Raw genomic sequence first — 15000 nt, 5'->3', positions numbered from 1 at the left:
CTTAGTAGTACTCAAATGTTGGCGGGAAATGGATGTTTTTAATATTTCAGAACTGACTGGTACCATACTCAATACTTGACAACACTAATGTGATATTTTCTGCAAGAAAATCTAAACTCCACAGTCTAACAAATCAGCTTTTAAGCTAAACATTTGTTCCTCTATGAGTGTATATACTATGCCATGTTTAAAGCTGTTGGTGCAATGGCATGTATAGTTACACTAACTCAAAGTATCTTTTTATTTTATTTTTAGAAAACTTGTATTTCAGGGTTGTGCGTTTTATAATTGAAAAGCATGTATAAACCGACTGCACGTGGTTTCTTCAGTTGGCATGACTTAAAATGGTGGATTAAAACAATGTTGAAACTACACTGTAAAAAATGCAGGGTTCCACACAATTCATTCATGTTGTCCTAGCACAAATTGATTAAGTTAACTTAACACTTTTAACAAATTTATGTGGATTAAACATTAAAAATATTAAGTTGTCCCAATGAAATCTCAAGACTTGTGTTGTGGCACATCATTTTAAATAAGTTTGAACGAGCAAAAAAAATTTTTTTTGAGTATATTAGCATTAAAGGTGTTAACTGAACATGGTATAACGATTAGTTAAATAGAGTTAATAAAGTAATCTTACTATAAAACCCTAAGTAAGGTTACTAAATATTAAAGCTTATGTTAACTAGAATTTCTATTAAACTAACATGATTTTTACCCATTAGTTTACTTTGGAAGTTTTAGATTTCTTACTTTAAGGCAATAATTAACTTAACTTCAGATTTCCCTGAAAGTTTGCATTGAAAAAATAAGGCAATCGGTTTCCATACTTTAACATGTTAGAATTTACATTGCAGGGAAAATTTACCCTCGTCAGAACAAAACTCCCTTCTGAAGACCGTTGACCGCTTCCTTTAACACAGAACTCCCGTAATGACACAAAAATCTCCAAAATATCGAACTCTTGTAAAGTGGGACACTATAACCATTAAGAAGATAAGAAACATAACCACACTGAGCAAACACAGTACTTGTCAACATAGACAAAGGATGGACAAGGAGTTATGTTTAAAACATTATAGCATAAACAAACACAATATTAAAGGCAAAAAGAAAAGTCTAAGAGAAGATAAACCAGATCAGATCTTTACATCGCACACGGTCACTCACTAAAGCTTAAAAAAAATGTTGTAACTGCTTAGTACCTTGGATCGGAGACGACATGGGAAAACTAGGTTGCTGCTATAAGAGATGCACATGGGTGGTGCTCACTCTGTGGTCTGTGTGAGAGCTAATGATTGTGGACACTATACTGTCAGTGAGCACCATCCTTCAGTTCAGACATTAAATTGAGGTCCTGACTCTTTGTGGTCACAAAAACTCCCAGGATGTCTTTTGAAAATAGTACAGGTGTGTCCCTGGCATCCTGGCCAACTTCTGCTGACCAAAACTTGAAGAGAAAAACAAAGCTAATCAACGCCATATTATTTAACTGACTTCATCACTCTGTCTCCTCTTCACCAGTAAGCTGGTGTGTGATGTGCGGTCTTGTGCAGAATGGCTACAGTCAACATCATGCAGTTGAATGCTGCACAGTAGTAGTAGTTGAGGAGATCGCCTTACCACAGGGCTATTCAATTAGTTTGTCATGGGGGCCAGTTCATGAAAAGCATCCCAAATGAGGGGCTGGAGAGATATGACTTGCTATATAAGTGATGACAACAGCAACTTATGCAACTTAAGACACCCACGTCTGCTTTTTCTACATTAAAACGTTTAAATGTTGTATTTTGAAACTATATAACATCAGTGCATTGTACAATGTGGCTTTTTTACAAACGAATTCAAATGTTGTATTCTGAAGCACAACAAAAGCAGTGCATTGCTTAAGTATGCTTCTTCTACATTTAGACACATTCATATGTTTTGAACTGCGTAACAATTAGAGATGCAACAATTATAGATTTTAGTTGTTCGATTATAGTCTGTAGAGAAATCATGGTTTCATGGTTAACACGATTATTATGCATTTATTTAATTTAAAACATTACTAGTTTAAAAGAAATTACAAGAAAATGCTTATATTTTACAGTGTTATTTATTGCTGCTCAGTAACTAAACACAGCACAAAATAATTATAAAAAACAAACAATCGTCCATTTCTCTCTTTGGACTTAAAAAACAAATGAAAAAGATTTTGATTTAAACATGACAATTTTACAATGAAAATAAACGACAGAACAAATAAAAATAGTATTTGTCTAATGTTAATTTAAGCTGTATATTAGCTAAGAATTTTAATGAACTGTTTTACTATCTGCGTTCATATATAATCATTAGAAAAATTTGTAATAATTTGTCTAACATGTCTTTTGTTTACATCGCACTGAAAACCACGCACAACTCTCACCACTACAGCATGAGATCGTTGCGTGTGCCTGGAGATCCGCTTGAGAGCCAAGTGCGCACCGCTCCCAATATGTGCACGTATTCATCGGAAATAATGAACTTGTGTCCGGAAAGACGCAATATGTGAACGGCCCGCTGCTATAGTTAATCCATTGTGCGCGCGTATTAGCCTCGGTGTAAGCTCTGAACTTTAAACTAGCACACAGTTGGCATAACTTTGTTTAGTTGTAGCAGTTTTATTTTGATTAATTAACAGTAATGAATTAAAGCGCGAAATTAATGGTATAACTGTTAACTATAATAATAGTTATATACAACTATTAACTATAATATTAATAGTGAAATCAGCTAATCAATGCATGCCTATTAACGATATCAGTGCATTGTACAAAAGGCCTTTTCTACAAACATATGCAAATGTTTTCGGCTGCCCGCATCACTTGCTTATGCGGAGTTTAGACTGCATGATTTTAAAACTAGTCATGTCACAGATGTTTTCACACTGCATGACAATCTGGGCAAGATTGGGCAAGATCATCTGCAAGATGGATCGGCGACAGAGGCTTTAACATTGCAAGACTTTACAACAGAAAAAAATCGCAGACAAATTCTTTCAAGCTACGTGTCACATCCAAAAACACACAGTGTATCTTTTGATATTAACTACATAACGAGAAAAAAAGTCTTTAATGGGGTACAAAATGTACATATTTGCTTTCCTGGGTTTGAAGGTAATCAGCAATTTCTCCTCAACTTTCTTTTTAGCTTTCTGAATGAAACAACAAACAGACACGGGTGCTCCTGTCAAACCTCCTCTAGTTTTTCCCCCATTTCTTGGGTCCAAATAAACCGAAAATGAGTGCTTTCAACTTCTCCCTCAACCTCCCACTGGCCTGCCGGTACACACACACTAGTAAATGCTGCTCTCTCATTGGCTGTAGGCAATCGCTGATGTTATGTCTGAACTCAGCATTAATGTCACTTGACTCACTGTCTGTGCAGCCTTTAACTGCAGCTTGTGCTGTATTGAACAGACGCACGTTACTTTATAACTATAGCGGAGTTTTTTTTCGGCTGAACAAAATTTATTTTTGATGTCTTGGACACTATTTGGAGGGCTGGAACAAATTGCCTTGGGGGCCTGGCTTGGCCTGCGGGCCGCCAATTGAATAGTCCTGCCCTACCATCTTTCCATCCAAAGATGCACATTAAACGTATGTGCAAAACTGGGATATCACATAAAACTTTTGTGAGTTGGCACCAACTATAACAAAGAAAAAACGAATTTTCTGTGACAGAAGAAGCCAGTGTGGACCTTTTTTCTTATGTAATGAATTACTTGTGCTTCAGAAGACAAAAACAAAATGCAACAAATGCGCAGTGCTCAAGAGAGTTCTGGAAGATAATAACATTGAACCACTTTGATGGCAATCTTTGGCTGTGAGTTTTTAGAATGACCAAGCAACATACAGATGTTGTGCAATGTAGTGGCTCAGTGGTTAGCACTGCCACCTCACAGCAAGAAAAAACAAATAAACAAACATTAATTGCATGAAATTGAACTGTGGGGGGAATGCATGGAGAACATGCAAACGTCACACAGAATGACATCCTGGCCTAGTTGGGACTCAAACCAGGGTCCTTCTTGCTCCATTTATATCAGTGCTCCAATAAACCCATCTGGTTTAAATTGCAACAGCTATTGTGCTACTTAGCCATTATCTTCTCAAAATTCTGGTTAGATGAAAATACTTTTCATGCTATAAATAATGTGGCTGAGATGAATCCCTTGAAGGCACTGATTCCCCAACTGCTCCTCTGGCGCCACAGCAATGGCTGCCCTCTTATATAGGTGTGTGCATATGTGTGTTCACTGTAGAGTGTGTGTTTGACTTTCAAATGAACCTATGGCAGTTTAAAGGTTGTACTAATGAATTTGCTACTAAGAAGTTGACTTGCATGACTCATATAGTATTGTACAGAATAATATGAGTTGGTGCTTGAGGAGTTTTATCGGGAACCCCGATACTGAGCTAAAACAGCCAATTTTGTATTGTATAAAGCAGAATAAAATTTCCATAACTAGTTGAACATTGAGATCTTTTAAAGCAGACATGACCAACCTTGTTCCTGGGCCCGGTTTTTCAAAAGTAATCCACTAGGATTTTGGATAAGGGATTGGATCAAATCTTGAAAATGGGTTTTTTTTAAAAGAAAAAACGGATTACCTAATCAGATTAGATCATGTAATCTAATCTTGGTTTTGATCCGGATCAAACCTTTACTTTGGGTTTTTCAGACCTTTTTTGTAGGATTTGGATCACTTTGATCCAAAAAACCTGGATTAAACTGATCCCATCAGAAGGGTGGATTTAGTGTGGATTTCATGACCAAAATGTAATGAAAACTTAAAAAACTATTAAATAATACTATTTTTGGATCATGCAGTATCTTACGAGATATATTATTTATTCATAAGGGTTTAATTTTATTTGTTCATCTGTCAGGCTATAGGGATTATTGGATTTAACATATTTAGGCTTTCAGTATAAGGCCTACAGCAAAACAGCTGTCAAAATTGACCAGAAACAATACATTTTATTCTGTCACTAATTTATATATATATATATATATATATATATATATATATATATATATATATATATATATATATATTCATCACAATGGAAATTTTTTTGTTTTTAGAATATTTATTAGTGATGCATGCAATGATTACAGAATAACCAAGAAAATGCAAAGAATGGCGATCACTGATTTTTGAAATCACCTTCAACAATTGCAAAAAGAGACTGAAAGGGCAGAAGCACAGCTTCATCTGGCCGAGGAACAACTGACTCTGACCAAACTGGCCAGATTTGAGATTCACCTCCTAAAGACTTTGCTCAGACAAGCTACTCTCTCCACATCAGATGAGGAAGTCTGAAATTATTGTGGAGTTTTTAACATTAACATTTTTTTTTATTTATATCTATATTTGTACCTTATTATAAATACCTCAATGTACAGTGTTTGTGTTGTAGGTCTCAGATAAACGGACTGCTGGAACAGGATGGGGTGGGGTTTTTATTGTTTTTTTTTTAAATGTGTGTTTTCATTTCTAATAAAAATAAAGTTATATTGACCCCACACTGGCTATTCTACTTGTTGCTCTTTTCATAGGCATGTCTATCCATCTACATTGTGATTGAGCACTGGTAATCCAGATTTACTGATCCTGAAAAGTTCCTATTCGGATCAGATTGATCCAATCCAATGTTGCTTTGAAAAACTGGCTCAAAAAGTAAGCTGGATTACGTGATCACGGATCGCAAAAACAGGATTACTAAATCCGGATCAATTTTATCCGGATTAAACCTTTTGAAAAACCGGGCCCTGGAGATCGACCTTCCAGCAGATTTCAGTTGCAACCCATATCAAACACACCTGCCTGTAATTATCAAGTGCTCTTCAGGTCCTAATTAATTGGTTAAGGCGTGTTTGATCAGGGTTGTAGCTGAACTTAGCAGGAAGGTCGATCTCCAGGAACAGGGTCGAGCACCACTGTTTTAAAAAAAAGAGACAGATCTCTCAAAAATAAGTGTGTGTATATATTTATATATATGTATATATATATATGTATATATATATATATATATATGTGTGTGTGTGTGTGTGTGTGTGTGTGTGTGTGTGTGTGTGTGTGTGTGTCATGTCTTTGTTCATTTTAAATTGTGAAACATTACTAATATAAAAATCATTATGTTTACTAAGATTTTGCAGTAAAATGACTGGTATACCAACCTGAAGGTGGACATTTGCACATGGGTTTGGGCTACAAACTATATGAATTTATTACAGAGTATAAACTATCAAATAGATGGCAGAGAAGCAACACATTTTTCAGGTTTTGACTTTTCAAAATTGTACTAAAATCAATTAAATATAATGCATACAATCAACAGTGGTTAAATTCAAATCAGTAACCAAAGCCACTTCCACACAGCATTTTACATTTACATTATAGCAAAAAGGATACAAAAGTTGTGCAGAACCATCTGGAAACACAGTGAGAAATTTCCCTCCATGAGAGTAGTACTTCTCCAAGAAATCTGAATTGTACTGAGGAAAAAAGGAGAGCAGGTGTTTAGTTTAAAGGACATGCCAATAACATTCTGACCAAGGAAATGATTATGGATCGTTACCTGGGGATGTCTTAAACCAAACTCAACTGATCCCGGCGTAGAAGACTCCTTAGTACATTTCATGTAATCTTTAACTTCCCCCATATGTTTTTTGGGGGCACAGTCAGACAGCCTGAAATTGATGACTGTTTGAGGCACAGCTGAAAAAAGTATGCATTCATTTGGTCAATCAATCAATATGGTGTCATTAATTCCACTCTGATATCTTCGAAATTTCACATCACTGTCACAATCACCAGCGGGGGTGTTCTTGAGTCCCACCAAAGTGCAATCTACCCACTGCCTTGCCAGACATCCAGACTCAATTTCCCACAAACCATTGCACTTATTACAGGCCCACCTGATTCCAATTGTTTCCTTGTTTTACTTATTTGGTTTTACTGTGGACCGTTTACACATTTATAGTCTTTTTGTGACATTTTGTCATCTGGATAACTGTTGTTACTGTTACGAAAGGGTGCAAGACAGCAGAATAGTGGATTTTCATGCAGCATTTTATTAAAAAGATGGTGAAAACAGGCAGGCTTATAAATGGACTATAAGCGTCAAAACAGTCCAGTTCAGAGCATGTGTCAAATTGGCAAGGTCAAGCAAGGTAAGCCTTGAAAATTTATTGAAGAACGCATATCATGCACACACTTAATACATAATAATATTTGCCAAGGGCATTTATGCATTCAATTTAAAGTTTCTAATGTCTGAAAATCCCAAATTTAATGCATGTTTTGCTTGAGTTTTCGCATTTCCTATCGCATTCAAATTTTTTTGACCAGCAGGTTCCCTAGCATGTAGCATCTCGAGCATTTCAGAACCAAGCAATTGTTTAATTTGTTTCAACATCAACAACAACAATATAAAAGGCAAGACAAATGGGTAATTCAAAAGAGGCAAAATGTAGTGGCTTTATGACAGTTTGAAACCTAATCTTTTGTTTCGAATCAGTGATTCGATGAGTGTATCAAATTAGCAGGATCATGTAATTCCAGTAAGTGGAGCTTCGTTACTTCATTAACGCTTTGAATTGTTTTCAAAATGTAATGTTTCTCTACAGTGGGATAATCAGTGTAATACCTAAAAATTCAGATGTATAGCACATTCACTCAAAATGTTCTCCCAGAGGCAAATAACCGAGCAGGTTTCATAGTTTTTTTTATCTCAGTTTGCTGATTTCAGATCAGTGTCACTATTGTGTAAATGTTTAGTAAGGCACTGTAAAAATGAAATATTATATTAGTTCATATTTTTTGTTGGTCTTTTTAGCAGAGCCCACCATAGAACAAACAATATATAAGCTTTGAAATGTTTTTGAAGAATGCAAATTATGCAGACATTTAATATTTAATAATAGTAGATGATAAGCTGTGTGTGTTATACTTTCAATATGTATGATAAAGGCAATATTAATGCATGTTTTGTCTGAGTTTTTGTTGCATTTATAGAATTTTGACTAGCAGGTGTTTCAAATGCTTCAGAACAAAGTAATTGGTTCAATCAATTTTCCCATTACAAAAAAACAATAAAGAAGGAAAAACGAGGTAAGAGGTAATTCAAAACAGGCTAATGTTCAAGGCGGTTGGCAATTTCTTAAAATGAGAAACAGCCCAGGGTGAAAAAACAAAACAAAAAAAAACACTTTTTTTTGTCAGAACAGCTAAAGAAGACTTGGCATTAAACATGGGAGAGTGTGTAGCTTAAAGTCTGGTATATTGACCTTATTCTAAAATGCGGAAGTGCGCCTGTTTTCGCGATTGTTTTAGAACTTCCGATTCAGTCGCCTATGGGAGAAATGACAAGGAATAATAAATGGCAGAAAACGGTCAAACTACTTGCTCCACAAACAAATGTTTGCCTGACTACACAGACCAAGTAGAAGAATATTATACGAAAATATCAGTTTGCAACATCAAACTGCGAAACGAGCAGATTTTAATGTCTAAAAATTAATGGATGTGAATGAGACCAGAAGTCTAGAGCCAAAAAGATTCAAATGGCTTTGCCTGCTTGTCTGCGAAGAATAAGGTGAATAGGTGGAGCTGTAATCAGTGCAATAGATTATGGGAAATGGAGTCTGGATGACTGGCAAGACAGAGGGTAGAGTGTGCTCTAGCAGGGCTGGTGATCGTGATAGTCACCTACCTCTTTCAAAACTATTGAGGTGTTTGTGATGAAACATTTGGTGTTATAGATCGGTTTAATTTAATCCTATTCAATTGTTTTTATCACTTATAATAAGGGTTTTAAATTATTTTTAAAAAATCACCTTTATTTGCAACTTTTTTTCAGCATTCTGTTATCCATGTTTCTGTCTACATTTACACTGCTCATCCAAATGATGAATGAAGTATTACCATAAACAAAGTATTTTGCGACACCACGATATAGCATAATATGAAAAGATAGACAAATGCACACACGCACACATAAATATATATATATATATATATATATATATATATATATATATATATATATATATATATATATATATATATATATATACACACATATAGATAGATAGATAGATAGATAGATAGATAGATAGATAGATAGATAGATAGATAGATAGATAGATAGATAGATAGATAGATAGATAGATAGATAGATAGATAGATAGATAGATAGATAGATAGATAGATAGATAGATAGATAGATAGATAGTCATATTGCACAGCTCTAACATATAAACACTTAAAAATATTTACTTGTATTGTAACCAGTTGACTATTAATTTATTTATTTACTTCCCAATTTGTGTGCTTTACTATGAAAAATATTCATCTTATGAATATTATTGTGTTGATGTTTACAAAAATAAACAAAATTACCTTTGAAAAAGTAAAGAAATCAATCTCACTAAAACTAGATTAAATTTGGGTCCGCTCTCCATCGACATTTATTTTTTAATTTAATATTACCTGGAATTTAATAATATAGACCATTCTTTTGTGTGTGCCTTAAAAGCCCAGTTTACATTGATCACAAACAAACAAATAAATTACTCTAGTGAAATAATGACTGTTAATGGTGCATTCATGATAATTCTGCCCAATATATGCCCTCTGGTACTCACTACTTTGTTTTGATGCCAACGCGCTAGAGTGAGAATCTCTGCCATTTCTTGCCATCTCCTTCTGCTGCTCTCTAAAACTAAGCAGAGAGGTCAATAAAAATTGAGAGGTACACTTAATCATTTAAAGCATGCAAGTATATTTCACAGTTTTTATAAAGTCATGCAAATGTTACAACTGTTGTAATGTTTGATTTGATGTCTTTTAAATGTGGCCGATTTCAAAATACACAATAAAATATTATTAGAATTTAAAATAATCTCTTGAATATATTTTTAAATTCAATTTAGTTCAGCGATGACAAAGCGGAAATTCATCCTTTTAACGTCTTTAGTGTAGGGCTGCACAATATATTATATAACAAAGATATGCAATGTTGAGTCTGAATTATGGTTTGATAAACAACAACTATAGGAGCTTCAGAATTGTATTTAAAGAGCCCATATTATGGGTTTTTGAAAATGCCCTTCCATGTAGTGTGTAACACAGCTCTAAGTGAAGTGAAGTATCCAGCTAAGGCTTAAATCTGTAAGTGTACAGTGTTTAAAACTGTTGATTCATCTATAAAAGAGTCGACTCATAGTGCTTCAAACGAGTCGCCTTGATAACGAATCATTAGGTGTTTCGCCATGACGTACTAACGAAACCAAGGTTTTCACGTGCACGCGCAAACCCGGGAGATTTGAAACCTGCGGCCCCGCCCTCTGACACAGAAACCCAGACACACACACACACAAACACACACACACACAAACATGCCGGTCGATTGAAGTCACACTGCAGATGGATATTATTGAGTCTGTACCCAAAGATGAAACCTCAGCATTATAACCAAGCAGTTGGAAACTACTGGAAACTACATGCTACGAAGAATTCTTCATCGGCGTTTGTTAAACAAAGGATCAGTAAGGAGTAACTTAATGATGGACATGTCAGGACATGGATTGGTTTCTTCCTCCATTTCTCAAGTGTAAGTACGTGCGATTAAAGTTGTTGCCTCGTTTACTCTAGCTTGCAAATGTATTTAGTTGTGATTTGTTACTTGTAACCGCGTGTACTGTATCAGATTGACTCGCTATATTCTCATATCACGTGCAAAGCCGCGTTAAAAACGTGAAGCGTGCTGCTTTGTTTACGTTTGGTGGAGGAGGGTAATGTGTGTGTGTGTGTGTGTGTGTGTGTGTGTGTGTGTGTGTGCGCGTGCTGTCGTCCTGAGGTGTGTGTGTGTGTGTGTTTGTGTGTGTGCGCACGCGTTGTCATCCAGAGGGGGTTAAGCACCTTCCTGAATTGTTTTTATTTTATTTCTTTTAAAATTATTTTCAGCTTAGGGTGAACTATCACTTGAAGTACCATTTCATATTTATTTTTATCAATGTTTGATACATTTATAAAATGTAAATTTAAAAAAAAAATGCACATCAGTTGAGTCACATTTTATTAGTTCAATGTGCATTGCTGAGTAAAAGTTTTTTATTTCTATTAAAATAATTTTCAGATTTGGATGAACTGTGACTGTAAGGAACAATTTTGGTACATTTATAAACATTATCATTTTCAAATGTAAAAAAAATACACATTTAGTCATGTTAAGTTCAATGTGCCTTGCTGATTAAAATTTTTTATTTCCTATTTAAATTTGTTTAACTTATAAAACTAGTATATAGTTTAACACAAACCTAAGCTTTCCATTTCCCTGTGATTTCTCTTGTAAATCTTCATCTTCCTCAAAGAAAGGGTCATCCAGTTGAGCAGGTCTGCTAGACCTTGCTTCAGAACTTTTCAGATGTTTTTCATGGGCCATGATCTCAAACAACTCTCTGTAGTTCTCACAGCAGAAGTCCTGAAAATTTAAGGAGACACTGAAATATTAAGTTAATTTCTAAAAGTTTGTATCACCAACAAAATAAAGAGACAAACCTCTTGCGACTCTACAAAAACCAAATCTAAAGGAGGCCATGCTCTTGAACCACAGAACTGACAGCATACCGGAGTGTCTTGTTGTAATTGGAGCTGAGTGAAACACATAAAATTCACTTTTAAAAAATAATAATACAAGAATGTACACTTTTACCAGACATGAAATGAACAGGCTACCTGAGAACTGTGCATCCTCTCCTGGGACTCTCTATTGTATCTTAGACATCCTGGAAGCCCAGGACAGAGATCTGGTGAAGAGTCCACTGTCTGGAAATACTCCTGCTCCATCTGCTGGACAGTGTAAAATAATGTGTGTTGGTTAAACGTATAAATCGACAGCTGTTTTAGTTTAATATGTACCTGTGCTTAACTCCTGATCTCTATGCGGAAAGTATTAAAAAGCACAAGTCTAGAATACAATTATAAATATTTCAAAAAAACTCAATAAATCATTATAACTCAGGGAAAAATGCTCAAATCAATTCATTCAAATAAGTAATAATGATCATTGCTACAGTATGTTTTGTGTGCATACAGTACACGTCACAGTATTATATTCAAATGTCATAATATCAGAACATTTAGAAAATGAAATTCCTAAATTTAAATTCCTCATTAGGTATGGAACGATAACCGGTTTCAAGCTTTACCACAGTTTAGAAAAGTCAAGGCTTTAAAGCAGAGATGCACAAACTAGGGCCCGCAGGCTAAAGTTGGCCCTTTGTATTCTTTTATTTGGCCCACCAGAGGGAAAATGATTGGACAGGGTTGGGTAATGCCTTGTTTGTTTTATTGTTGAGCTACAGAAAAAGCTAACTAAAAATTAAATGCTTCAATTAAATGTTAAATTAAATGAACCAAATTTAAAAAAAAAATACTTACAGTGACTTAACAAAGAGGTGACAAAGCAGAAGATATCAGCGTGCAAATCAAGGCAAAGGCATGTTCAGCATGACTAGTGTATTCAGCATTAAACTCCATTGTTTTATAAATGGATTTTGTAAATGCTTTTATTGTAATAAGTTTGTTAAAATAATATACGTTTTCAAAAAATGTACATTAGTAAAAACAGTTGAAGTATTTTTTCTATTTATTTAGAAATAATAGGAAATAATTTAGGAGTCACAGTGGCACAGTGTGTAGCACGATTGCCTCAAAGCAACAAGGTCGCTGGTTCGAGCCAAGGCTGGGTCAGTTGGCATTTCTATGTGGAGTTTGCATGTTGTCCCTGTGTTGGTGTGGGTTTCCTCAGGTGCTCTAATTTTCCCCACAGTCCATTGACATGCGCTCTAGGTGAATTGGGTAAGCTAAATTGGCCGTAGTGTATGCATGTGAATGCAAGAGTGTGTTGGTTCATCCCAGTGTTGGGTTGTGGCTGGAAGGACATCCGCTTCATAAAACATATGCTGGATAAGATAGCGGTTTGTTCTGCTGTGGTGACCCCTGAATAATAAAGGGACTAAGCCAAAAAGAAAATGAATGAATCAATGAATGAATGAACTTAATAAATTGGGAAATTACCCAATTACCCATAGAAACTTTAATTTAATACAGTTTGCTATATTTACTTTCACCCCACAGCTTTCAATCAAGCTTGGATTTTGGCTGTTCATGAGAGAAAGTTTGGACACCCCCGCTTTAAAACTTATATATATATATATATATATATATATATATATATATATATATATATATATATATATATATATATATAWTTTTTTTTTTTTTTTTTTTTTTTACGATTCAGTTTTTAGGTCAACAGTATCTCCAGCAGAAAATATCCCTCCACATCAAAAGCTATTGATTAGCCCAGGAAATCAGGAAAAATCCAAGAATGCATTAACATCAAAGCATGCATCAACATCCAAACATGCTATATGGACCTGCACAGTGCAGTGGCTTACTTTATATCCAAAGAGAAGGAAGATATCCAAAGATGCCTTGTCGAGTTGTAAAGAAATCTGTGTTTTTGAAACTAATGAAGACAGCAGAAGTCAGAGATTTAGTTGAATTATTTAGCCTGACAGGTTTACAGTTCCAAAACATTTAAAATGTTTCTTTAAATAACATACATTGTGTTCAATGCAGTATAACGTTGTTTACCCAGACATTTAAAAGAGCACACTTCTCTTAAACAGCATTTCTCAGACTTGATTAGACTGCAGCACAACTCCATCTTTAAATGTACATTTCGATTGGAGCAAAGAGTTGCTTACTGATCTCAATGATGATATACCTTATAATTTTCGCTAAAAGAGACATTCTACATCCTTTGGTTTAGTTTGCTTGGAAATGTATCCGTGTAAAGTGGATTATTGAAGAACCACCTAGTTTAAATTAATGGCTGCTTGCAGTCTGCAACACAATCCCATTTGAGGCTTTCTCCACAGCTAACAACAAACTTTTTCTATTTTATCAGACCTGGGACCCTTTCTTTGATTGTTTATTAACCTCTAAGTTTCTAAGACTAAAATCTTGTCTGTTAGACTCAAGCCTGTACTAAAAAAATGTAATATGCCTTTTTGTAATATGTATTTTAGGCGACGCAGCGGTGCAGTAGGTAGTGCTGTTGCCTCACAGCAAGAAGGTCGCTGGGTCAAACCTAGGCTCAGTTAGCATTTCTGTGTGGAGTTAGCATGTTTTTCCTGCGTTCACATGGGTTTCCTCCGGGTGCTCCAGTTTCCCTTACAGTCCAAAGACATGCGGTACAGGTGAATTGGGTAGGCTTAATTGTCCGAAGTGTATGAGGTATGAGTGTGTGTGTGTGGATGTTTCCCAGAGAGGGGTTGCGCCTGGAAGGACATCCATAAAAGTGTGCTGAATAAGTTGGCGGTTCATTCCGCTGTGGCGACCCCCGGATTAATAAAGGGACTAAGCCGACAAGAAAATGAATGAATGAATGAGCTTTGTGTTTTATGTCATTGTTATTTTTTGTAATAATTTTTCAATTTGTTTGTTATTTGTATATTTAATTAAAATTTTATTTACTATAATTATTATTATTAATATTTCTATTATAATCTTTTATGTGGGGGTCAGAATTCTATTTACATGTATGATAGATATCTTTTTACAGCATTTTAATAGCATACTTTAGAGCAGTAATTACAATACCATCATTGATATATGACATTTTTATCAAGGTTATACCATCCAATCATACTGGCCCCTGATTATTCCTCGTCAGAGTCTTTATAACTGTTCAAATCAAATAAACAAAAAATATATAAAATACATTTATTCCTTAAGCTAATACACACTAAAATCAAAACAAATTCTACAAAATATTAATTCAGATGCTAACTTGGATAAATATTTCTCTTGATTTACCATCCCACACATATCCCATGCATGTCCATTAATCCAAAAGTCTGGTCTAGGTTTCTTACCTGCAGTTTCTT

At 34.9% G+C, this 15000-nt stretch overlaps 1 protein-coding gene across 7 annotated transcripts in view; it reads right to left on the bottom strand.

Annotated features, from left to right (window-relative positions):
* Positions 1 to 15000, bottom strand: part of LOC103909783 (glutamate-rich protein 6) — a 42583-nt gene that overhangs the window by 27043 nt on the left and 540 nt on the right. For 3 of the 7 annotated variants that reach the window (XM_073923309.1, XM_073923301.1, XM_073923307.1), the window contains exons 2-9: positions 14989 to 15000; positions 13504 to 13574; positions 11777 to 11887; positions 11600 to 11692; positions 11359 to 11522; positions 9685 to 9761; positions 6615 to 6754; positions 6449 to 6531 (exon numbers count right to left, since the gene is read on the bottom strand). The exon at positions 14989 to 15000 is cut by the window's right edge. In XM_073923309.1, coding sequence (XP_073779410.1) covers positions 6449 to 6531; positions 6615 to 6754; positions 9685 to 9761; positions 11359 to 11522; positions 11600 to 11692; positions 11777 to 11887 — 668 coding nt within the window. In that variant the 5' untranslated portion in view covers positions 13504 to 13574; positions 14989 to 15000. Of the gene's footprint in view, positions 1 to 6448; positions 6532 to 6614; positions 6755 to 9684; positions 9762 to 11358; positions 11523 to 11599; positions 11693 to 11776; positions 11891 to 13503; positions 13575 to 14988 lie in introns of all 7 variants that reach the window. The other 4 variants (XM_073923295.1, XM_073923316.1, XM_073923306.1 and 1 more) reach the window with 2 other exon arrangements.

The sequence above is a fragment of the Danio rerio genome, chromosome 2 (genome assembly GCF_049306965.1).
Source record: "Danio rerio strain Tuebingen ecotype United States chromosome 2, GRCz12tu, whole genome shotgun sequence".
Taxonomy (NCBI): Eukaryota; Metazoa; Chordata; class Actinopteri; order Cypriniformes; family Danionidae; genus Danio; species Danio rerio.
Note: the sequence above shows the minus strand (reverse complement) of the source record. Positions and strands in the feature narration are given on the sequence as shown.